The sequence below is a fragment of the Tachypleus tridentatus genome, chromosome 1 (genome assembly GCF_004210375.1).
Source record: "Tachypleus tridentatus isolate NWPU-2018 chromosome 1, ASM421037v1, whole genome shotgun sequence".
In the NCBI taxonomy this organism is placed as follows: Eukaryota; Metazoa; Arthropoda; class Merostomata; order Xiphosura; family Limulidae; genus Tachypleus; species Tachypleus tridentatus.
Window position 1 is genome coordinate 83,020,386 of NC_134825.1, and position 25,597 is coordinate 83,045,982.

The window sequence follows — 25,597 nt, forward strand, 5'->3', positions numbered from 1 at the left end:
TTATTTTTTGTTAATTTTAGATATTTTGATATATCTTCTAAAAAATGAATGCAAATTAAAAGAATAAATCAATCTGCTAAAAACTGTAAATGAAAGTTATAGTTTTTATTAGTTTGATTTAGTCTTTTAATTTCCTTTTGTTATTTTATATGATATATATTGTGTACTTTTCCAACATTGCAATGTCAAAAAACAAAAATTATGTCCCAGATTGCACCAAATAGCATCCATTTTTTTAAAATTTCCCGGGGGGCATGCCCCCGGGTTCCCCTAGTCAGGCGCGGCTGCGCCGCGCTTTGGCGCCTCCGGCGCCAGGCTATATACCTTTTCCTCTTTTTTTCATAAATGTCATTGGCATGCCTGATTAAAGTTAAGCCCTGTCACAAAAATAATTTAGGAGTTATTTTATTTAGATTTGTACATGTATGTGAATTCCAGTGTTGCTATGTGTTGCAAAGTTTAAGATGAATATTTAGGTGTTGCATGTCATATTTCAGTTATCTTTGCATCAATTGAAGACTAATATTAAAAATGTTGACAAGTGTCCATAACACAAGTGATAATGCTTTAAAAAATTATTTTCTTAATCACAAAGAAGTCATCATTACATTGATACTGCTTCTTGATGTGTTACATATCACTTATTGAATATTCCTTGTACAGTTGCAAGCAACTAAAGTAACACTATATGGTGTTTGTTTTGTTTGTTAGTTATCAGCAATTAATTATAAGATATCCATAGAGCGTGGTTTGTGATTTAGCATACATTTTATGAATGGTGAACTAATTTAGTTAAATTTTATTTTACACTTTGTACAAATATATGTATGACATATTAATACTGTTTTAGAGGAACCAAAGGCAATTTGGTACATTATTTGTAAATCCTTATTTATATGTAACCTTGTGAATGCTTAAGCTAGTACTTAATCTAGTGTTTTAACTTCATGTGCAGACACTGTACTGTTCCACCTTTGTATATACATAACTATTAATATCTGTATACATGTACCCACATGTATCTGCACCTGTTAAATGTATGTGCACATGTATAAAAAAAATCTATTCAATCTTATAAAATTAGATGCAACTAATTTTTTTCCATACAACATCCCTAAGTACTTGCAAAGCTTATCTCTCAACCCACAAAATCGGTAAATGTACTACTAATATGTAGTTGTGAGGAGTTGCATGACATGCTGTTATTAAGGTTTACTTTGTGCTTGTTAGTCTTGATGTAAGTTTTTTCAATGAAAATGATTAAAATGTATTTACAAATATTTTCAGAAAAGATTATTTTATCATCCCAAGTTTCTTTTTATCCTGATTGGTTAAGTTTTAAGTTAGAATTTGCACATCTTTAATGTTAAAAGTCTGTCTAAAATGGATGAATGTATAAATTCTTTGTGACTCAAGGTGACGAGATCTGTGGAAGACCATGGTTACCAGTACCCTGTTTGGACATCATGCATGTGAAAGGAGAGAGAGAGAGAGTGTGTGTGTGTGTGTTAAAATGTTTCTAAACTGAAGTTTGATTAGTCTTTATAGGTTGTTAATTTTACTGAGAACATCCTGTTTGGTATGTGCATATAATTAATAGTTTTAAGTATTTTTGTTTCACATGTTGTTAATTTAAGAAATGTAAAGATTTTATGAAGATGTTCTTTTTAACAACAAGGAACTACAGGTCATGAAATATCCTCGATTGGTATCCAGTAGCACTCCAGCTTCAGTACAGGACTGGCTGGAGGAGGAGTTGGAGAGTCGGGGAATTGATGGCGTTTACACTCGATACATCCTCAGTCTCTTCCAAGTGGACAGTTTTGATCTGGATGTACCTGAATGTGAACATGTCTCCTTGAACCACCAGCAGAACTACAAGAATTTGCAGCAGGTTTGTAAAATTATAAAATGTTATGAACTCATGAAGAATTTAAAAAAAACAACAGAATAATATAGATATATGATAATGAAGAATAAATTAATGCATCTGAACAAAAACTTTATTTAGTTTGTATTGTGAGGTGTTTTGAGTAGATGCCCTTCTTCAAGCAGTATGTTCTTTAATATAATTTATCCAAGTTTTTCTTGAACTTTACAGGAGGAGAACACTGTGTACATGGTTCAATAATTTTAATTGTTTACTCATCACCTAGAGCAAGTTAAAAAAAACATGTTTGGGTGCTTCATTGGGAGCTTTAGTCATAGGGAAGAACTTTGAAATTAATTATCCTAATGTTGACTGTGTTTTACGTAATTCCTGTGAGAGTCTTATACAAGAATATTCATCCTTCATATTATGACACAATACATGCATTTGTGCAAAGATATATACACTGCTCATGCTAACCAATTGCCACACTTAAATGCAAAGCTAAACTCAATGTGGCAAATCTAAATCACCATTAACTTACCACAAAAGTGAATAAAAATTCATTAATACTTTTTAAAGTAATATTGACAACTGTTAATTATATAAGACCATTTAGTGTAGGTATTATTATTAATTAATTAATTTTGTGAGGTTGAAGATAGAGTTTGTCCACTTCATTGTTGCTTACCTTCTCTTTGTGATTCCAGTGGCTTAGACAGCATAACTCTATAGCTACAGGTTGGGATCCACTCACAAATATACTGCAGTCCAAATTCCTTAGCTGCCAATGTGGTATTTAGAAACCAGTGAACTATAATTTCAGCCCCAAGCAGTGAGACCTCTGCTACCTGGTTTGAACCTGACCTATAGTAATGACAGATCATGTCAAATTCCACCCAAATTGCATGGTTTGGGTCATAGGTGAACAGCATACTTGTTCTGGATGTAGTGCAGTTCACCCATAAAGGTTGTAATCTCCTATTGACAGACATGTGATCTGTGCAGATGCATTCTGTATCAATAATGCTCTCACCAGCCCCCTCCACCTTACCAATATGATATTCTAGCTGTAGTGTGAGTGGAGATATGTATGTTTAAGAAGTTAACATTTTCTTAAATTGAAAGTGATTTTTGAGTAATACTTTCATACTCATTCACCCTTCCTTCCCACTAAGAGCTGGTGTTAGACACTTCGGATCGAGTTCGTCTTGGAAAAGTGGTAAAATTATTTAAAGAAGGTATTATTTATATACACTTCCAAGACAGAAGGTGTATTATAATAGGTGGAAAGTGTTATGAAACAGATATAACCAAAGGCAGTTAAGTGGGGAATAAAAGATTGGAAAAAGTAAACATCACACCAATGATAAGATAAACAAAGAAAGAAACCCTAGCAATTGATGGGTAATAGGAGTAGTGTGAGAGGAGGTAAGTATCACTGGAAATACATTTTTGATTTAAGAAAATTTTAACTTCTATTAATACTTATTTGATTATTTTTGGGACATTAACTGATTTGATCATAATTTTAAACAGTTTACAAGAGACTAATTGATTTAATTGCTGCTTGTGGGTAAATGATGAAATTGCCCAGCTCTATATACAGTGCATATTGTCTGCCATGTGGCTAGTTTTTTGAAAGTCCACTTGCTATATCAGTATTCTTCATAATATCAAACTACCTGAAATCAATATTAGACTTAATATAAGCCATACAATAGTATGCTTTTCTGGCAGTATGTCCTTGAGAAATTTCAAACAAATCCTTGAATTTCTTGTTTTTGTAAGTCTGTAACCTCCGATTTCAAAGGAAGGGATATCAGTTTTTTAATAATGTGATATGAAAGTGGAAAGAAATGTATTCATTTGTAATTATAGTTAATAAATTAGGTTTGATAATGTACCATTTCTTTGGATACCATATGATTTCTGTTAGCAAATCTTGGTCTATTTATGATCATGTGAAAATATATCAACTTGCAAGGTTGATAGTAAAGTTCAATTCCCCTTGTTTATTTCACAGGTTGGAACACAAACTCAGTACACGGTACCATCAGCAAAGGTTAGGCATAAAAGATGGAAGAGTTGGGAGAGGGAAAGATTTCATAAACAGGCAAAGACATTATGTACTTGTAATTCATTAATGAATATTGAAGAAAGGAAGAAATGCGCAGCAGTTGAATGCCTGAAGTCTGCCTCTGAACAGGTGACTGAAATATTTATAAATTTTTATTATATGGTAAATGTTATGTTACAAGTTGTAAGGTGGACAAAATCTCATATTAAGTTGTCACTTGTATTGATGAATGCAAATAACTCAGTACCTAGAATGGTCATCACAAAGAATTATCACTTGAGAAACAATAACTGTCACACATTATTCGTCATAGTCTCTAATGTCTGTTAGAATAACTTAAAAATTTTAATAAACACCTAACATAGGTTTTTAGGTTTTAAAAAGCTATTAAGACCTTCAGTTTAGGAAGAAAAACAACATTGCTAAAGTATGGAACCAGCGAGTAGCATAACAGTCAAATATTCTGCCGATTATTCTGATTCAGGAGGGCTAATTCACCAATGTGTAAGTTGTTGTAATGATTCACACCCCCAAGTGTTGCATTTTAACTTGAGGAATGAAGATGCAATACAATGTTTCACTAATTTCAATGCATGATGCCTATCAGGGAAACTCACCACACTAGGCTAAAACTGCTATATTCATAGCAACTGCCATTCATTAGAAAAAAGTGGAAAACAGTAAACAAAGACAAAGTAGGGTTAATACAGCCAAAAATTACAGAAACAAAGTAGGGATAAACATAAAACCATATAAAATACCTGCATAAGTAATCACTTAGTCAATATTACAAGCTGATGAGAATTAGCTGTTGTAAGACTTAATGGCATTATTCAGTTGAAATGCTTTTATTCAAACCCGAACTTGTGCAAATGAAAGAAGTTCAACACTTAGTTGTAGATGAAAGTTTTTTCTTGGAAAGACTTGGCTATATGTTTAGGGATTTTTGTATGTTCTTGTATAGCCTTCCCTACCATGTTTCTGTACTTTTTAGCATTGTGATCCATACATCATCCTTTTTTAATTTATTATTATTATTTGTATTACCATAAGTAGGACAGTATTTACATTAAAGTTTTTAACTTAGATTGCATGGTGGAGCTCAAGTAAAAAAACTAATTACATCTAATTATTGCTATAACACTACTTTCATTCTACATTATTAGACTCAATAACTTAGTTGTTTGTTGTAATTGTTTCAGTAATATTTACAAAACAAATTGATGTGCAAAATAGTTTTGTGATTTATGATTTAAAATTTCCTTTATTTACTCCTGTTTTCTACTGATATTCATGCAATAACTTGAGTATACATAGGTTATAACTTTGGTCAGACGTGATTTCAACATGATAGTGGCCTGACATATGGGAACTGTGTCATATGTTATATTTTGTTATTCAGAGAAAAATAAATGAAAAGGTCCATGCAGCAGTAAGTAATGTTTTTAACCCTTAATTGAATCCTAGGCTGCAATAGAAAGAATATTCATGAAGTTACTAAAACTGTATGTTACTCATTAAATATTTTTATTGTTGTGGCTTGAGCATAAATTTTTTCTTTCTCTCTCTCCACAGAAATCAGGCATAGAAATGCTTGTGGAAGAATTATGTTTAAAACTAAAAAATGTCAGCAAACAAACAGGTAAGAACTGTATTGCATTCCACATTATAGAAGGTATTTTTAGAAATTGGCTTATTCTTGTGTCTGCTTAGTTATAGGAAGAGAACAATACTTATTTTATTTAATTCTTAATGTTTGGTTAATTATATTAGTTCCTTATTTGAACTTTTAGTAAGTTTCCTAAAAAAAAAATTGTGAAAAAGTAGTGTTGGTTCTTCTGAAAGCACCATAGTTTACATTTTATTTAATTTGGTGACTTATTGTAGTATGTAGTAAGTGGAAAATAAAATGCTATGCAATTTTTTGAGATACTGCATCAGCAGATGTTTTCATAAATATCATTATGGCTTTGAAAATCACCTGAAAAAGAGAAATGTTGTGATAGCCATTTTGTAAGGTGTTAATATTGTAAAATTAGAATTTGATGAAAATGTTTTGTCTTCAAAACTGCTTGGAGTAAAATAAATACGATGAGTATCTCATAATGCATCCTGTGATGTCTTAATTATATTACATGGTAGTATATTTTCTGTTGAATTATGGGTTTTGCATTGAGCCGTTAATTTGTGTGTACATCTTCAATAGCTTTTCCATTTTGGAAGGTTTTGTCAATAATGTTGTGAGCTTCATTACATTGATTGGACAATCACAAAGTACATTAGCAAGTCATTTATTAATTCAGGAAAAATTCAGTTGAGACCTACCTTGCAGTAATTAGTTTATATATGTTAAGTAGTTTCAAACAGTATAATTTGATTTTAACATTATCTGGGTGTTAACTATATTTAACTATGGTTGCTTGACTCACTTCAGAAAAAAGACTAACTTGCTGGTTTGCCAATTCTTATGAATGGTAGTAAAGTTAAATAAAAGAATAATAATAATAATGAATATAAAATAATTGTTAAAAGCAAAAGTAAATAATTTTCAAACCTGTTATTAATTTTCACACAAAAGCTTTTCATTGGTAAATGACATAAATAAAACTGATTGTAGTTACAATTCACATACTTAATCTGGTTCACACCGTGACAGTCATTTGTCATGAAAACTGATGGTGTATATAAAGCCTATACCATTTCATTGTCCGTCGTATTCCAGCCTGCCTCATGAACCCAGGTATTGGTCAAAGGGTCTTATCAGCACTGCATAAGGCAAATGTAGTGTGGTAGACACAACATATTCTCCTCTTCTATCACTAACAGGTTCTTAGAATTAATATAACTCATTCCAACCATTGTCAATTGTGTAAACTATTTGTCAGTAAATAAGTATTTGCCAAATTGAAATAGTATTTGGACAAATGGATGTTTTTAGATGATTGTGATTTTCCACTATTAATATATTATGAATGTTATTTATGAGAAAACTACTCTTGGTATTTTGAAATATTCAGGAAAACAACTTTTTGGTTTTGCAAACTAGATGAATTTATTAATATTTATTTTCAGTAACAACCAGTATTAAAAAGAACAGTGAGAAAACAGATTCCGAAAATGGAAAAGAACAAAAGTCAACAACACTTCAAGAGCAAGCCCAGAAGTAAGATTTTCTGTCTTCTCTTAGTTAAAAAGTTTAAATAAACATATTTGTTTAAAGGAATAAATGCAGTTAAAGGTTTTACAGTACTTTAGAAGTATGTTTTTCTGTAACAATGAAAAGTAAAAATTAACTTAATTTTTTTTTGTTTTAGTCATTTGTTACAGAAAGTGTTATTTCAGTGTTAGTATTGAAAAATATCAATTTGTGAGTTAGATCTATACACGAGTTTTAGTTGCTTAATAATAGTACAGGCCCACAATCCCTTTTCCAAAACCCTTGGGGCCAGTTGTTTCAGAATTTGGATTTTAAAACACGTTTTTTAAATCATATACAGTAATAGTTCTGATAACCTATTCTTCAGTAAGATGCAGCACAGACACACCACGATCAAGCTTCTCCAATAACTCCACTTTCTACATTATTGATAACATCAGATGCTTCCTTTTTCTTTTCTCACTGTTACCCATAGGGGTATCTGCAGCTCTTTTTGGTATTTTCAAAGTGAAATTGAACACAAAGTCACAAAATGAAAAGCAAGAAAAAGTATCAGTGAACAGCAGACACACATGTAACCAGTAGGAGTGCTGAGACACAACTGACGCATCTGTCAGACTGCCGGGCCACACCACCATGTCACACCTGAGTGACATGGGTCAAGTGGATGTGGCATTGGGTCACCTGTTATCCTGACACTTCACACAAAATTTCAGTTTTTGGAGCTTTTCGAATTTTGAAACTTCAGATATGGGATTGTGGACCTTTTACAGTAAATTACCTAATACCTGCCATAATATTATAGTTAGCTGCTTTCCAAATATACAGTGGGACATATAGCCTTGGTTGCTTCAGCATGAAAAAACTTAACACTGATTGTATGCTGTACATTTGGGTATTTTAAAGATATTTTGCTGCTTAAATATTAGTATATTAACCATATAAAAGTTGTATAAGTACATTTCTCTTTCATGTATGTAATATTCTTGAGCTGACTTTTTAGTTTTTTTCAAGGTACTATGCAGCCTTTCCTTCTCTTAGTGGCAAATCTGAACCACAGACCAAGCTGTGCCCTCAGCAGGAGAGACAAAACACATCAAAGTGTGTATGGGATGGTAGAAAAATTATTCAACATGCATATGAAACTGCAGTTTTTAAACTGGAGGAAAGTATTGTGAATATGAAAGATGACAGATCAGAAACAAAAGTAAACACACAAAAAAATTCTGGTTTTTGTGAAGAGGGGGAAGGACATACTTGGTGTAATTTCATTGGAGGTACAGAGGACAAATATACTGATCCAAAGGTTGTTCAAAGGGAGACTAATGCTGATGTAGAGTTAGAAAATTGGAAACCATATTTTATTGTACCCAAAATGAAATATGGTGGTTCTCGAGTTCCACTTAGTCTTCGATATTCACCATTTAATGTATTTTCAAATATTCAAGAAAATCCAGTAACAGAAGCATTTTCATATACTAAAAGTGGGTTCCCAGCAGAAGATGAATGTCATCAGAAAAATACTGAAGTCTTTTTAGATGACAAAGAAAATATTCAGACTCAAAATACAGATAAAATTAAAAAGTTATTGTCTATAAACAATTTGCAGAAATCTGTTGGTGATTCTAATATGAAAGCAGACAGCCCAGTTACTTTGGAGCAGTGGAAACTTTCTTTGGGATCTGGAGAGTTCTCCCTTTCTGAATGTGAAGCTTTGGATAAACAGTTACTAAATAATCTAGTAAACAAGTTTAATGACAGTGTTGCTGCAATCTGGGGTAAGAATGAAGGTATGCCTGGAACTGGTTTTGAAGCTAATCCACAACAAGTGGAGTTTTCACTAAAAATGTTTACTTCAATGTTAACAAACACTAATAAACTTCTAACTCCTGAAACCATGAGGGGATACCCAAATCCAATACAGGGATCTTCTGTTTGGTCAGCAGGATATGATGATCTAATATATTTAAATATGTTCAATGCTTCAAGCTTAACACATTTTTATATCCCATCTCTTCACCGAAACCTTGTTGCTGGAATAATTTCGGGAATCATTGCTGCTAGAATGGACTTAGAAAATAGTCCCTGTAATGTTGAAGATCACCACTTGTCAGATTTGTATACAAATATTCAGGAATATTCCTCTTTTCATAATGGTGACATACCAGATGATAAAGAACTAGATGAGATATTGTCACTTCATCCAGATGCATTTTTAACAAGTTTGGAAGAGGATGATGGAATTGTAATATCATCTAATGATAATTCTAGACAGGAAAGTCCCATTATAAATTACCTTAAAAGTGAAGCTGATGTGTGGGGAGACACACCAGATGATATCAAGCAGCAGTTTGAAAGTCATAATGATGATTGTTGGTTTCCTTTTCTTTCTACTCACAATACTTTTGATGTGTTTAGCAGCTTGTTTGATCAGCATTTGGAATGTAAAGATTGCCTTGACTTGCAGAACTTGGGATCCTGTACTACACTGACACATCACAAAGGAGAGAGTAGGTTTGTAGAGGTAGTTCCTTCTAACAAAATTAAAAATAAAGAAGGTAAAACAATGGAAACTTTAAATGACTCCTTCAGATGCTCATCAGTATGGTACACTAAGGTGGAAGAAGAAGATGAAAACCTTCTCACTTCATCTCGAACACATTTTCAGCCAATCAGAGATGAATGTGATACAGATAACAGTGATAAAGCAGAACTTTTGTCCCTTTCTGTAAAGCAAAATGAAAATTCACCTGATTTATTTTCAGATCTGTCCCTAGCAAATAAAGAACAAACTCAAAATGATCATGCTCTTGATTCTAGAGATTCTGATAAAAATATTATCCAGCTTGAGCACAATAGTTCTCCACAATACAATAAGCAAAGAAGATATACAATATCCTCTTCTTTTGAAGAACTTGTATCACTTACTGGTGCCTTTGATCCTGAAGAAAATGAATCTGGCTCTGAATCATTACATGATAAAGATGAAATTTGGGTTTCCAATTCTTTTCCAAGGACAACAGAATTGTACAAAGATAAGGGAACAAATACAGAAATTAACAGTTTTCCTCAGGATTTTCAAGAAAGTGGTAAATTATGGGAAGAAGGATCTGTAAATGAAATAGCTGTCTATTCTCCTCATATGCCAGACATTAATCCTGTTGCATTCAAGATAGATGAGGAAGTTCATTGGGAACATATTGACAACACGTGGAAGTGGAGTACCAATGATTATAAAAAAACAGCCTGGATATCTGAGACTTCTGAAATTATGCCTGACTTAGAAGCTTTTCTTGTTCCACAAGAAAGTGGAATATTCCACAGAACTTGTTTAAACCAGTTACGGGAAGAAATAGAAGCTGAAGAAGAAGAACTTCTAAGAGACATAACTCGTGTGAAAGACAAGTGGGAAGAAGTGATTGATATGGAAACAGAAAGTGATTTTCAAGAGTGTTCAGCTGTAGAAGATATAGTTGAAAAGAAAGCAAGAAACTATTCTGATGAGGAGTATATGGCAACTTGTGCACCTTTAGCTACATTTTATCTTAACCGAACTGGAACACCACATGAAAGTGACCAAAAGCATTTGGAAGACTGGAACGACAGGAAAGAAGAAAAATTTGAAGATTATTATTCTTTGGACATAGAGGTATGTAAACATGTTGTAAATTAATGCTTTGACAACGACGCACATTTTAAACTCCTTTCTGTGCATGTTGCAGTAAAACTTCAACAGGGTCGTCTATCCATGCACTCACTTTCCATATCACATTATTTTATAAGTGAAAGTAGGGAGAACATATTCTCCACATGTTGTTAAACCTCTACACAGTTGACATTTAGTACAGTATTATATGATCCACGTATCTCTACTAACATCTATAAGATGAGTTCAGCAATATTTTAAGGAATTTATGACAATAAGTAACTAAAGCAGTAGGAAGTTAGCTACACTTTTTAACAAGCCCTAATTTTTAACCTGTATGCATGTGGGAACAATTGTGAAAACTTTACATTTACAATTTCTAAATTTCTAAGAAACATTGTTTTGCAAAAAACTGTTAGCCATTACTTCTAATGAACAATAATGCACATCATCACTGTGTTCAACTGGTCAGCAACCTCCCAAAAGAAGAGGGTATTAAATTAATTGGTTTGCTATCATGCTTACTAAGTGGTGAATTTAACTGATAACATATGCCATGTAACACACTATTCACCTTCAAGTGATGTTGGTGAACTGGAAGTATCTGTTTAACTTACTAATTTTAAGTGTGCCACATCCATGTATGGCTTGTATTATTGTTTAATGTAGTCTTATATTTTATTAACAACCATTTTCTAATAATTTATTAAATTGTAAAATTTGTATGACCAAATGAATATTTGTGCATATGAACTCCAGTAGTAAACATGTCACTAATTTTGCATAAAATCAAAAGAAGACATTGACATAATTTGTTAAAAGTATAGTTGTCCATTATTATAGTAAGAATATAGAGAACTTCAATTATTCCTTAAATATTTTTGAGCAATGTATAAAAAGTGGTCAAAAAGCAATAGGACTACACTGCATCATAAATCTGTTTTGTTTTTTTTATCCTGAAGTTAACTGAGAGTATTTTGAATTGACCTGTTTCATACAAATTTAAAATAAGAGATAGCTATTCACAGATAGCCCTTGTATAGTTTTATGCAAAATTCTGAAACAAATTAACAAAATATGAATACACTTATAAATTTGTATGCCCTGTTTTATATGAATAACAAGTTATTTATGTTATCAGATTTTTATATTTCAGTATGCTTTTGTGAGGGTCTTTATATCTGCTTTCTGTAAATTTTATTATCCTCATCCATTAAAAATAAACAGTAATTTGTATTATTTTTTTTATTTGTGACAATAATGGTTGATTAGTATTCTTAATGTATTTTGCAAACTTTTATTTAACCATTTAATTTGTGTATTTATATTTTGTTAACATTTTTGTACTCAAGTGTATTGTTTATTCCTAGTTGAGAAATATTGATGATGTAGTTACAATTTACATAAAGCAAGAGTAATTACAGAGACACCAACCATTACAATTTGAGTGTAATCATTACGACTGTATGATCATACAGCAAATATTACTACTTGTTGGAACTCCCAAATTATTATATATTATATAGGCCTATACAATAGTGATAAATTGTTCCCCAAGGGCTTGAAATGGGTGAAAAGAAAATTTCTAGTGAGATACAAATAAATTTTGATAATAAATAAGACATAATCCAAATGGCTACTTGCGATAATCATGTTTGTGCTTGAAATAATAAAAAATATTTGTATCTACGATGTCTACCAATAGTTTGAGCGCAGTGCTTCTCCATACTGGGTACGTGGGGGAATCCATAGTTACGTCATTAGAGCTTGTCAGCCAATCAGCACTTGCGCAGATGAGTATTTCTCGTTTTCTAAGCAGCATAGAAACACCAATACGATTGTTCACAAGATGGAAAAAAGAGGCCTCGTTCACCAGGTTGTCTTGTGTCTGGCAAATCTAAAAGAACTGAAACTGTGAAAGGGCTCTGTCTACAATCATTACACTCAGTCATTTGAAATAGTTGGCATCTCTGTAATTATTTTATATTTAATAATCATGTTGTTGAATTGAGTCATATTTTTAATAAACCAGTGAAGTTTCATTAAAGTAAATTTTATGGCTGGTTCTGAAATGTGGTATGGCTAAAACTTTTAAGAAGAAAAACACCCAACCTCTATTTTGTAATGTAGAAAACTGTTAAACATCCTTACAAGTGATGCTGATTAGTATGTACTTTACATAACTGGATTTCTTTATTGCAGGATCAAGATGATACTGTTTTCCATTCTGTTCCCTCTCTTCCTGCAGAAAAGGTTTTTTTTTCATGTGATCTAGAAGAAGAGTGGAGAAAAGATAGTAGTTATTTTGGTGTCCAGGTACCTCGTAGAAAAAAACCAAAGTCTGGTGAGTTTTGTTTGAAGTAATTATTTTTATTATAGAAAGGTCTCAACTTGGCTGGACAGTACATTATTTATCAATCTGCATATAGTCCAGTTTTGTTCTTGTATCAGAAACTTGAATTTAGTTGGCAGCATTACATAAAACATATATTTAGTCAAACAGCTACCTAGGTAAGTAAAGGTCTGCTGCAATTTCTTATCCTAGTTATAATTTTACAGTTACTGAATGAATAGTTTTTGCTCAACTCTAATATCATGTACATTTCATCATGTTTTTAACTCTTTCACAGTTTGATAGGTTCACACAAAATCTAGAGTTGAAATGAGCTTAATTAGAAAGTTTTATTTGTTCCAAGTTAACACAAGTTTTATAAATGACAAATTTTGATGTTTGATTCACTTCAAGCACACTCCCAGTAAAATCATTAATGTTTGTGAATTTCTTGACTTTTGTTTGAACGTAATATGCTACGTTTAGCTCCCATATTGCTACATACTCTAATGTTAATTTATCCTTCTAACTTGACTACACGTATAGTTATATCAATTTTTAACAATCATTGTTTCTCATCCTTTAGTTGTCATAGTATGACAGCTGTGAGAAATCTTAGGCTGATGATTTAAACATGCTATGAAAGCTCTTCCCATTCTTTTCAACTATAAAAACCAATAAGGCTCTCAATTAAAGATTAGCATAAAGGTCAGAGCACAGGGATAAAAGCTTAGCTTGGTAATATTATTAAAAGAAAAGGTGATTTTAAATGACTTCCACTACAATGATAGTCATAATTCATTTTTTAGAACTTGCTTTATCATTTTATTATTTGTTTTATGTTGTGGAAGTGTAATCAGAGATGCCAACCATTACGACTATACGCTCATACATACAAATATTACGACTTGTTGCAACTCCCAAATTATTATATATTATATAGGCCTATACAATAAAGTGATAAATTGTTCCCCCAGGGCTTGAAAGAGGTGAAAAGAAATTTTCTAGTGAGATACAAATACATTTTGATAATAAATAAAAGACATAGTCCAAATGGCTACTTGCGATAATTATGTTTGTGCTTGAAATAATAAAAAATATTTGTATCTCCAACGTCTACCAATAGTTTGAGTGCAGTGCTTCTCCATACTGGGTACGTGGGGGAATCCACAGTTACATCATCAGTGCTTGTCAGCCAATCAGCGCTCACGTAGATGGGTATTTCTCGTTTTCTAAGCAGCATAGAAACACCAATACGATTGTTCACAAGTGGAAAAAAGAGACCTTATTCACCAGATTGTCTTTTTTCTGGCAAATCTAAAAGGAGTAAAACTCTGAATCAAAAATTTAGGAAAGAGTATAGTGCAAAAATCTGGTCATTACATCAAAAGTCAGTGACAGTCGTATTTTGTACAGTTTGTCACATCGATTTTTCTGTGATGCATGGCGGGATAAACGATCGTTCCAGACATACAAAATCGACATCTCACCAACAAAAGGCTGAGGCATAGACAAAAATGATGCAGATAACGACATTTATGAGTAAGAATTTAGAATATGAAACCATAAATGCAGAAGTGATGTTCACGCAATTTGTCATTGCTCATAATTTACCCCTAGCTGTAGTCTATCATGCAGGACATCTATTCAGAAAAATGTTCCCAGACTCTGATATAGTGAAAAAATATGGCTGTGCTACAGCCATTGTACAAATGTTGAGTTGTGAAGATGACAAAATGATTTCAAGCTAACTTTCGAAAGAATTTTTTTAAATTTATTTATTAAATACACAAAACACAGTCATAAATGAGCAATCTACAGCAGTAATAAATAATAATAGTTATAATAATAATAATAGAGCTTAGAGCCATTGGTCAGGCCCAGTAGCTGCAAGTGGTAAAGGGCTCTGTCTACAATCATTACGCTCAGTCATTTGAAATAGTTAGCATCTCTGTGTGATAGGAAAATGTTTCTTATAGAACAAGAGGTAAGCTTTGTTAAGTCATTTTTGCTCTTGAACATTAATTCACATTGGCCTAAATAACTGCTTAAATGGGCCAAAAAACAACTGCAAAAGAGAAACTTTAAAAATGTATAAATGAATATTAGTCAGTGTCACAAAATTTAATTTTATATAATAATCATATATGAAAATGTCTTTCCATTTGTGAACGTGCATACATACATCCGTACATACAAAAATGTTTTCCAAGAGTCTCTGTAAGACTCGGTTGTGTTCATTTGAAACTTCAGTTATTTTCTACAGATTGTGTAGTTCCTGCAAATAAAATTTATTTCTATATGCAATATTTGTTGATATTCACACTTTGTAATTTTGAAAATAGTGATATTTTATTACAAAATGGTTAACAATTTTTGCTTTTGTTGTAAATATCAGTTACAGATTTTTGTAAGACTTTCTTAACCTTTGTTTTATAAACTGTAAATTGTATAGTTATTTTTTGTTCAAAAAACAATATATGCAGTATCACTATGTTTACAATCACTTTTTACAATGAAAATAACTTTTCCTTTACCATACCAAATTTATAAGCAAGCCTGCTTTTTATTACTTTTTTTAATCAAAATGATTTTGTAGCATATGTAGTAAGTTTAAACTATTTTAAATTAATTGATATTTACTTTTTCATTTTTCCTTTCCTGTTGTTCATTCAAGCAGTAACTGGGGCCAGTAAAGGTTTAAAGTGAACACCGCCGTGTTGGTAAAATTAAACTTGTCGCTCCAGTACAAAATGGCCTAACTTGGCACATTTCATCTTGTTCCACAAAACATTTCTTTTACATTTCTTACCACTACATAATTCCAATGAAGTATGAAATGATGCAGTTTTTGTTGTTGTTGTTGTTTTTGGTTTTTTTTGCATACTTTAACAAAATTTAAGACAATTGTTGTGGTAGAAGTTGTTCACATATATGTATATGAAATCCCAAAGTTGAGACTTGTGTAATTAAATAATACCAAGACTACCAAGGCCAAGATACAGTGATTGGCTAAAATCATTGGAACTACACTTGTATTGAAGTCGCATGATTCGATCAAGTTAGTTCTATTTTGTTCAAACATATTTGAAGTTTCATCTTTGGAGTTTATGAGTGGTATAAAATGCTCAGAAAAAATTTTTAGAAATTCACAAACATGAAAATTTTCATTAGAAGAATGCTAAAATCAACACAGAATCAAAACTTGTGATTTTGTTTTCAATATCTTTATACTTAACAGTCAGAAGTAAAACTTCTTTTTAAATAAATTTCAACTCTGCTGTTTGTTTTTAAATGTGTGGGATGAACACAAACAAATTTATTTTTTATAATTTTTTATTTCAAAAGTGCAGTTTTGTCCTTGGGGCAGGATGCATCCATTTGGGCATGATAGTTAATTTAATAGAGGGAAGGCAAGTAAACTTGTCCTATAAATATTTTTGTAGAAAAGTCATTCTGATTACCAATCAAAAATTAATTTGTATAGATAGTAACCAAAACAATTTCTTTGGAATTTTGTAATTTGTTTTTTAAGGTTCATCTAATTATTCTATTACACATATCCTTTTTTATTTCTGATAAACATATCATATAAAAAGAAAAATTAAAACATTCATTTAAAACAATTTAACTTCACAGGTATTCCACCTCAGAAACGACCTTGTACATTTTATCTTGAAGGAAGCTGTCGAAGAAAAGACTGCAAGTTTTCTCATGATCTAGCAGGTATTACTTGTCGTTTCTGGGAAGAAAATTCTTGTTTCAAAGGAGTGACCTGTCCTTTCTTACATGGATATCCGAGGTGATATTTTAAAAAGATTTTTTATGTGTATTCTGAGTAAGTGAAATATTGTAAAAGTAGTGTGTAGTATTGCTCTTGTGATATATATCTTAGTTATTGTTAGGGTCTCTAAATTGTAAATCATGACATTTAACAGGCAGTCTGTTTTTCATTAATTATCCTTGATGCAGATATTCTCATATTATTATTACATATTTTAGATGCTGTCTCGTTCTAAAAACGGGTATATTCAGTTATACATAAGTTTTCTGCAGTTCATTCTAATGCTGAACAATTATAAAATATAAAATATTTCATTTTTTGGTAGCAGTTTTCTTAATCCTCCAAAATAAATGTGGTCACACTTTTCTGGCTTTACAGTATAGCAAGTATAATAGCTATCAAAAACAATTGGTTAACAACTTGTACTTGTTTTGCATGGTAAATACATCATTCAGATGCAAATAGGTTGATAATATACTCTCTAGATTTTAGATAAAATTGGCTGATTGTGTAGGTTATAATTTTATTTAGCTCTTTATTTTATATGGGGTTGATCAATGTGATCAGCCTTGTACTCAATATAATAATCCATCCTATAACTTTTAATGTTTTGTGTCTCTTCACAAAATCTAAGTTTTGAGTAAACGTTTTTACTCGAAAATCAGAATTTTTAATAAAGATCTGTCGGTGAAATATATACATATAACGTTGAGTGTTTCTACGGCAAGTTGATTTTCATGTTAAGATTAAAAATACTTCATCTGAAAACATTTGCGGAACCTCTAAAACATTCTAAATGAATATCCAAAAAAATGCTTTTTTTCAGTAAAACTTGATATTTTATCTGTTATATTCTCTACCCTTACTATTGTAACCATTACAAACAAAAAAGAAATAAGTCTAAATTACTCTTCTTTTTTTGTTAGAATGACTGCAGATTCTTACATACTACTACATTTATTTATATTAAATAGCTTAAGGCTTGTAAAAGTATATTTGTTCATACTTAACATTATTGTTCTATTGCTTTTTGAACTATACCTAACTAAAAATTCCACAACACATAGCTCTTGTAACTGTATTGAATAATGGAATGTACAAGCTGCTTGCAAGCATGCCTGATGGAGAATTTTTATTATTGTTGTTTATCTTGCAAAATCTAAAAAAACAAATACATGAAAAATAAAAAACACAATAATCAGTGATGTCGAGAAAACCCACTTGTAGAGAAAAATATATATGTAAAAACTGCAAGATAGCCTTAGAACTCTATATCCGAGACCCTAACCCATCTATAGACATTCCCAGCAACCCTCGTAGAATTCACCACGATGAAGACAAACTTCATGCTCATCAACCACAACCATATACAAACAAATGGCCTAAGATGGGCAACCCAGTATCACCAGTTCTACCCAATATTTTTATGACACAAGTTGAAACACAAGCAATTAACACAGCAATACATCCACCACTGTACTGGTATAGATATGTAAATGACACGATTGCGGGATTCACATCTACAGAACACACACTTAATTTTTTCAATCACATTAACGCTACACATCCCAACATCAACTTCACATGTGAACAAGAAGGAAGCGATCAAATATCATTTCTTAACCTCAAAATTACAAGAACTGATACACAATTTAAAACAGAAATCCACCAAAAAATCACCCATACTGGACTATATATTCCTTGGGACTCAGCACATGAAACAAAACAAAAACTCAACATACTAAGAAACCAAATAAACACAGCCATAAAACTATGCTCACCAGATAAAATTAACAATGAATTAGACAAAATAAAACAATACTTCATCAACATCAATAAATTTCTTCCACAAATCGTAGAAAATATTATGCACACACACACACACCTAGGCATAAAGCAAAATCAACCAACAAAAGTAAATATATCTCACAAATCAAAAAATCACGAAACCATATACTGCTGCATACCATATATTCCCAACATCAGCAGAAAAATAACCAACATTTGGCAAAAACTAGTAACAAAATGACATTCCAGTTGATACCAAATTTATTCAAAAATCAGGCACAAAACTGAGGTAAAATGTAAAAACTACGCTGACAAACATCACACCAACGTTATTTATAAAATACAATGTGATAACTGCCACGACTTCTATATTGGAGAAACAAGTAGAAAAATGGAAACCAGATTTAAAGAACATAAAGTCACCTTCACATGTTTTCGAAAACTGCAAGTCAAATAAACACAACATAACCATAGAAAACACTCAAATACTAAATAAAGAGACAAACATAAACAAATACAAAATTAAAGAAGCCTTACTTCTACAATAAAATAAACCAATACAAAGGAACACCTTTATATCTATATTAAAAATATAATAATAATAAAATAAATATAAAATTTTTTATTCAAACATCTAAGCACGCCCTCTACATTCTGACACTCAGTTACACAACCCCTTTCAAACATGTGGTCAGCTGCTGGTCAGTTACCTCTCTCTTTCTTTGTGAACCTGACAATGACTGGAGAAGGTTGAAACGTTGTTCACTCCTCTATGTAAAAAATTTTCTCAACCCAAACGAGCCGTTTTTTACATATATAAGAAATATAATACTTTTTTTTCAGTTGCCCATAACATTTCAGGATACTATTTTTGTATTAATAATACTAGCACACTAAATATTTAATAATTTAAGTAATGCACAGAAGAAAAAATAATCACACACACACACACATGAAGCATATAATATCTTATAACTATTTTAAGTTAACTGGATTTCCAACTAAGATGAGGGGGTTAAACTAATTCCCTTGGGTGCTCAATCTGAATCCCTTAGAAACTTTCAAATTGAAGACAAAATTTACAGCACCTGTACTAAAAATAATGTACTATTATATGTCTTTCCATTTGTTATAAATAAACTTTGAAAGGAATAGGTAGGTATAATACTAAACACAGTAAAAAATTACATTAAATCATGGAATGGAGCTACAGAGAGTTGAAATGAAACTATAGTTTTTAATAAAATATACACATGAACAAAACATCATTATACCATTATTCATAATAAAAATGAATGTAGCATAAAGAAGCAAAGATGCTTAACACTTGGTCAATTTTGAAACAATACCCAAAATTAAAACAGGTGCATAATATAACTTGTATAAAAGAAATGCATGATATTTATGACTAATATAATTTGTTTGAGAAGTGTAAAAACCATATGATTTTGTTATTTGTATGTTCAGTCTACCACTTGAGCCATAATTTAATGTATTGCAGGGTTATGTAGTACATTAATTATTTTATCATCCAGTCATCAAAAACAACAAAGTGAAACATATTTGATGAATATATGTTATTACTTTGTGTGTAGAAGAGTATGTTTGTAAGGAAATGGCCATGTGCATGCTTGAGTTGAAAGAATCTAATTAATTTCCAAAATTTGGCTTCTAAGTAAATTACATTTATGATTTGTTATAGAGCAAAAATATCTCTCCATGAACAGTTGAAAAGTTTACTCTAATTTTGTTATTGTGCAATTTCTAAGGTTAAAAATTTTAACAAGAAGCGCAAGCACTACTCGCAGCCAGCTGTGCTTTTCAGCTTATATAAATTACGATATCTTAGCTGTTTTTAGTGTTAAAATTTACCATTGTCATAAAGCAGTATTAGAAGTCTTGATTATATTTTCAATGATGTTGTTACTGTTTAAATTTATCACAGAAACATGGCTAGGATTATTTCCATAACAATCACTTTCTGACTCAACAGTAGGAAATACAATTATTTTGGCAGGTGGTGGTGTATTTCATAAAATCTGGAAATCTAGATGCTTAAGAATATTTTGGCAGGTGGTGGTGTATTTCATAGAATATGGAAATCTAGATGCTTAAGAATAAGAAACATGGTTTTGTAGGGCATGATGAAGGGATCTTTTTGTCATCCTGTTTTCTTTGTTCCAAGTAGTCATTAAAATGTTTTCATCCTATCAACATGGACTTACCTATAAGCTACAGTCATGTTAATCTGGCATTATTTTAATACTCCTCTTAATCTTGTATTTCATTCAGAAAAAAAATTATTTGTATTCTCTGTTCTTGACTTAATTAAGAACTTAATTATGTTCTGCATAATTAAGAAGTGTACACACTAAATTATCTTCACCTTCTTTCCCATGTGAGAACAGGGTGCTGGATACACCAGGAAATTTACTGCTAATGTGTGCAGACAGACACTTCTCTGACCCCTCTTATGGGATTCCTTATAAATATTGCATATTCCTATAACTTTTCAGAGAAAAAAGAAAAGACTAAATGCTGGATATGGTTACTACCAAATGCCATATTTTTTCTGCTGCTGTTTATTAAACAGTCACATAAATTGACGTTTTTTTTTTCTTTTGTTTTAAGCCCAACACAACCTGGTATTGAAAGGATGGCATCCAGTAAACGTAGCTTTACTCTGGAATCTGAAAATGACTTTCCTTCTTTATCTGTGTCTACTTCCAGAGTAAGTCAGGAAATTAATATTAATTTTGAAATACAGTAAACTTTTAGAATGAGTAAGTGGTTAGTCGAAAATAATTTACCACAAATGATAGTCCAAGGTGTCTTCAAATAAAGAATTTTGTGAAGATTCTGACATTAATCATCTAGTTTTCATTTCTTGGGCCCTTTGATTTCTTCAAAATTCCCCCAGCAAGACTTACTGTGATAATTGCAATTATGAGAGTGCTAGTATGTAGTTTCCTCTAATTAAATAGTAAACAATATTCCAGTCTTAACTTAAAGGTATCTAATTTTTGCATGTCATTTATTACGTATTATCTTAGATGAGTTTCCGATTTATTATGTTATATACACTATGTATTAAGATTTCAAATAGCCAGAAAGCGTAATTTTAAAGTTAATTGAATGTCAATATGTATCAAATTTATGATACTTCTCAACAAGATTGATACACAAATATATTTAAATATACAAATAATAATACAGTTGATAATATTGGTTATTACAAATAATGATTTATATACAAAAGTTTTACAAACTTATAAACAATACTCAGTCTTCAATCTGATTTGGAACTGAATATTTTATCAATGGTTCATGGAGTGTGAACTAATTCTAATTGATATGGAAGAGTTTTACAAACATTATTCAATCTTCTATCCAGTCTGGAACTGAATACTTTGTTGATGGTTCACAAGGTACAAAGTATTTTTATGTTGATACACAGGTACTCTTCACTTTATGGGAATGCTAGCTAACTATTTGTCCCATAAGTTTTTGTTCACAACTAAAATATCTAATGTCCTCAGAGAAATACTAACATCTGAAGTTAATTCTCTAAAGTTTCTGATGTTTGCAATCTATAATCATTCCTGATCAAATATCTGTAATTTTCCAATTGACAAGCATTAATCACAATTATAGCTTCTTAGGCATATAGCGTAGTGACTGTAGCCAACCAGTAATATTCTAAAACTGTCTCTTTGCTCATTGATTTATAATCCTTACACAACGTTTTAGAAAGTTTAGTTGGCCCAACAATATTCGAAGATGTGGTGGTGCTTTCATAAAACATACATTGTTGATTTTTACTCTCAAAAATATTCTACAAATTTAGAGAACAGGTAGGACTTGTGCAATACATATTTAACAATAGAAGTTACATACATTTCAAAATATATGCCAAACTGAAACAGATATTAAAATAATATTAAATCCATTACATGTTCAACTTTTTTTAAAGTTTATAACAAAATTTTACTACATTATACTGTGCAGCGTTTCTTTCTCTAAAAGTAGCGTTAATGAGTAATTATAAGAGCATTTGATTGTAAAAACATTTTAACACATTATACACCATTATGGAGAACTACTTAGTCTTGTTACCAGTGATTGTGCTTTGATTTTAAGCAAAAATAATAATTATATACATGAGCATTTTCTATATTTAGTTACAAATCTTGAGTATAATATAGGTGTAGTATCACAGAATTTCTGTTTAAGATTGTTTTGTTAACTTGTTTTCAGTTGTACTAATAATACCAGGTTATTATAAGTTTCAATTATACATTGAAAATGCTGAAATGAAATCATGTAATACTCCTCTGGAGCTGTTGAAAGTGAGTATTATATTTTATTTCAAGATCCATTATTGCTGCTGAGCATCAGTTCAAACCTTTTGCCAAAATTAGCAGATACCATTGGAACTGTAGACAAGATGAGTGTTTTATTCATTGGAAAAGTAAATGAATTATTGTCTTTACTGAAGTTTTCTGAAAGTATACAAATCGTATTCCAAAGATTTATTTCATTTCACAGAAAACATTAATGCAAAATTTCAACTGAGAAGCTTATGTACAGTGATTTAAAAAAATTAGCCAATTATTCAAAGAATGCACTTACTTTTCAATGTATAATTTTAGTTTAAAAAACAGTAATTGAAATGTGACTTGAATTAATAAATATGTAATAGTGTTCAGTGTGTTCACACATTTCTTAAATCCTGAAATGTCATTCAAGTAAGCTTTTTTAAGGTATTGGATAAATTGTAAGGTTTAAGTAAAGTGTGTGATATCAGAATAGTTAATATTCTAGTTAAATAACATAATAGTACTATAATGAGATATTGTAATAAATGAAATTATATACTGAGGGTAAATGTTTCAACATTCCTTAATACCACATAAGGTTATTGAAGTCATTATAATGAAAAATTATTGTCTAGCAACTGTCATTATGTACTTCAATTCAAAAATGTAGGTACTATTCCTAATCATAAGAGGGAAAACAAAACTACATTATTTGTTAGGTTTTATATATATGAATTTATCTTCTTGACCAGAACTTGGAATTAAGGAAAAAAAAAATGATGTAAAGGTTAATATATTTTTTGATTTGCTATTTTCTCTGCAGCATATTAATTCTGTGCTACAAAACATGGATTGTAGTGAGGTGAAGGAAAACAAAAATGCCACCAAATTTTGATACAGACAGTTGTTTTTGACAATATTTGTTGTAATTCTCTTACACAAGTTTTTCAGTTTCAGTGTGGTTAAAATACTTGTTTTTCTTGTGCACAGGAGAGCCAACAAAAAAGTGTAGGAGAAAATCTACGTATGAAAAGAAAACATGGTAAAAGTGATCAGGAGTTCCCATTGCAGAGTTAAAGTTAGGAAAATGGTTTATTTCTCACAAGAAGAAATGGTTAAATGTATGGACATTGTTTTCAAAAATGTGTTTGTAATGGATGTCATTAGACCTGGGGCAATTCATACTGTACTTCATTAGGAAGATGTAGATCAGAAACTAGGCAAGTTTGTGTTTGTGAAATGTTACAAATAAGTGTTTCTTGCTATTTTTTTGAACAAACAACTGTACTCATTTATCATTCCTTTAGTTTCTCTGAAAACATCTCCAGAAACTTAACCTTTGCTATGCTATCGCTTTACAACAGAAATCTATTCAAAATTAAAAATTTTCAAACTAATACATCAAAAATTTTGAAAAAGAGTATAGTTATAATAAAGGTGGTTTTCGGTTGAAGAACTTGTATAGTCCAAGAATCCCTAGCAAAGGTACCATTTTTGAGGGATCATGTTTTTAGTCACCTTTGCAAAAAAAAATTTACAAAATTGTTATATAAAATGATGCATTTTAACTTGAACTTGTTTTAATTAAAAATTATATTTCAAAAAACATGATCCCCTAGGTTCTCTCTCAAAATTAAACTGAGATTGAAAGTTAAAGGAGGGTGTTTTTTCTCTAGTCAGAGTGGCATTATTTAGGTTAAGTTGTTATAGGTGTTTAATGGTTTGTTTTCAAGTGTCATTTAAGTTTCAGTAGTACTTTTAAAAATTAAATCTTTATTAGTTTGAACATTATTTTATGTTGTTAACCTTTATGTATCGTAGTGTTCAAACAATTTCATAATTTTACTTGTAACACTGTGCCACTGTTTGTTCCATTTTGTTAATGTAAACCTAAACATAAGTTATGATTCAAGAACTTACTTTGTAATTACCTTCCAAATCCCAGTAATGTGCATCTAAAGTACTTATTAGTAAAACATTGTTAATTTTGAACAGACAAAGCAAAGTTTCATCATTACCACATTCTGTCCTGGAGAATCCCTGCTTGATACATTACCATTTATTTGAAAGAAATACTAGATAAAGCACCATGGCTTAAATGTGTTATTCCAAATACTTTACTAGTCAAAATAAAACTCGGTAAAGGTTAAAGAAAAGATTTATATTCTATGGGGTCTATGTACAGGAAAGAATGCAAGAAACTTTAGATAGACATTGCTGGGCCTATGCTATTTTTTAATATTTGTCTAAATGAGACAAGTATATATTTAACAACAAAAAAACTGCTATAGGAAAGTAAATTGTTGTTGACCTCTGAACTGATCAATAAAGAGAGAACTTCAGGAACCACTATTTATTCGTTATTGTAAATTATTCCTTTTTTTTTTTTTAAGAATACATATATTTTTTTAATATTAAACATACGGTACAGCTTGTCTAATTTAAGTAATATCTCAAAATACTTACAAATTTACCTTTTACACCAGCTTTCTTGATAACACTAGAAACATTTTAGTTAATTCAGGAAAGTGGAATCATATAATCCTTCAAAGCACTGTGTTGTAAAACATGCTGAAGATCTTTTTATAGTAATAATAATATATACACGTATTACACAATTT

The 25,597-nt window shown here is 30.9% G+C and overlaps 1 protein-coding gene across 2 annotated transcripts in view; it reads left to right on the forward strand.

Annotated features, from left to right (window-relative positions):
* Positions 1–25,328, forward strand: part of LOC143253799 (uncharacterized) — a 43,609-nt gene extending 18,281 nt beyond the window's left edge. The window contains exons 3-11 of one of the 2 annotated variants that reach the window (XM_076508202.1): positions 1,679–1,894; positions 3,897–4,079; positions 5,526–5,592; positions 7,023–7,113; positions 8,122–10,756; positions 12,956–13,097; positions 16,725–16,887; positions 21,289–21,388; positions 23,967–25,328. In XM_076508202.1, coding sequence (XP_076364317.1) covers positions 1,679–1,894; positions 3,897–4,079; positions 5,526–5,592; positions 7,023–7,113; positions 8,122–10,756; positions 12,956–13,097; positions 16,725–16,887; positions 21,289–21,388; positions 23,967–24,053 — 3,684 coding nt within the window. In that variant the 3' untranslated portion in view covers positions 24,054–25,328. The remainder of the gene's footprint in view (positions 1–1,678; positions 1,895–3,896; positions 4,080–5,525; positions 5,593–7,022; positions 7,114–8,121; positions 10,757–12,955; positions 13,098–16,724; positions 16,888–21,288; positions 21,389–23,966) is intronic. The other variant, XM_076508212.1, reaches the window with a different exon arrangement.
* Positions 25,329–25,597: the final 269 nt, after the last annotated feature.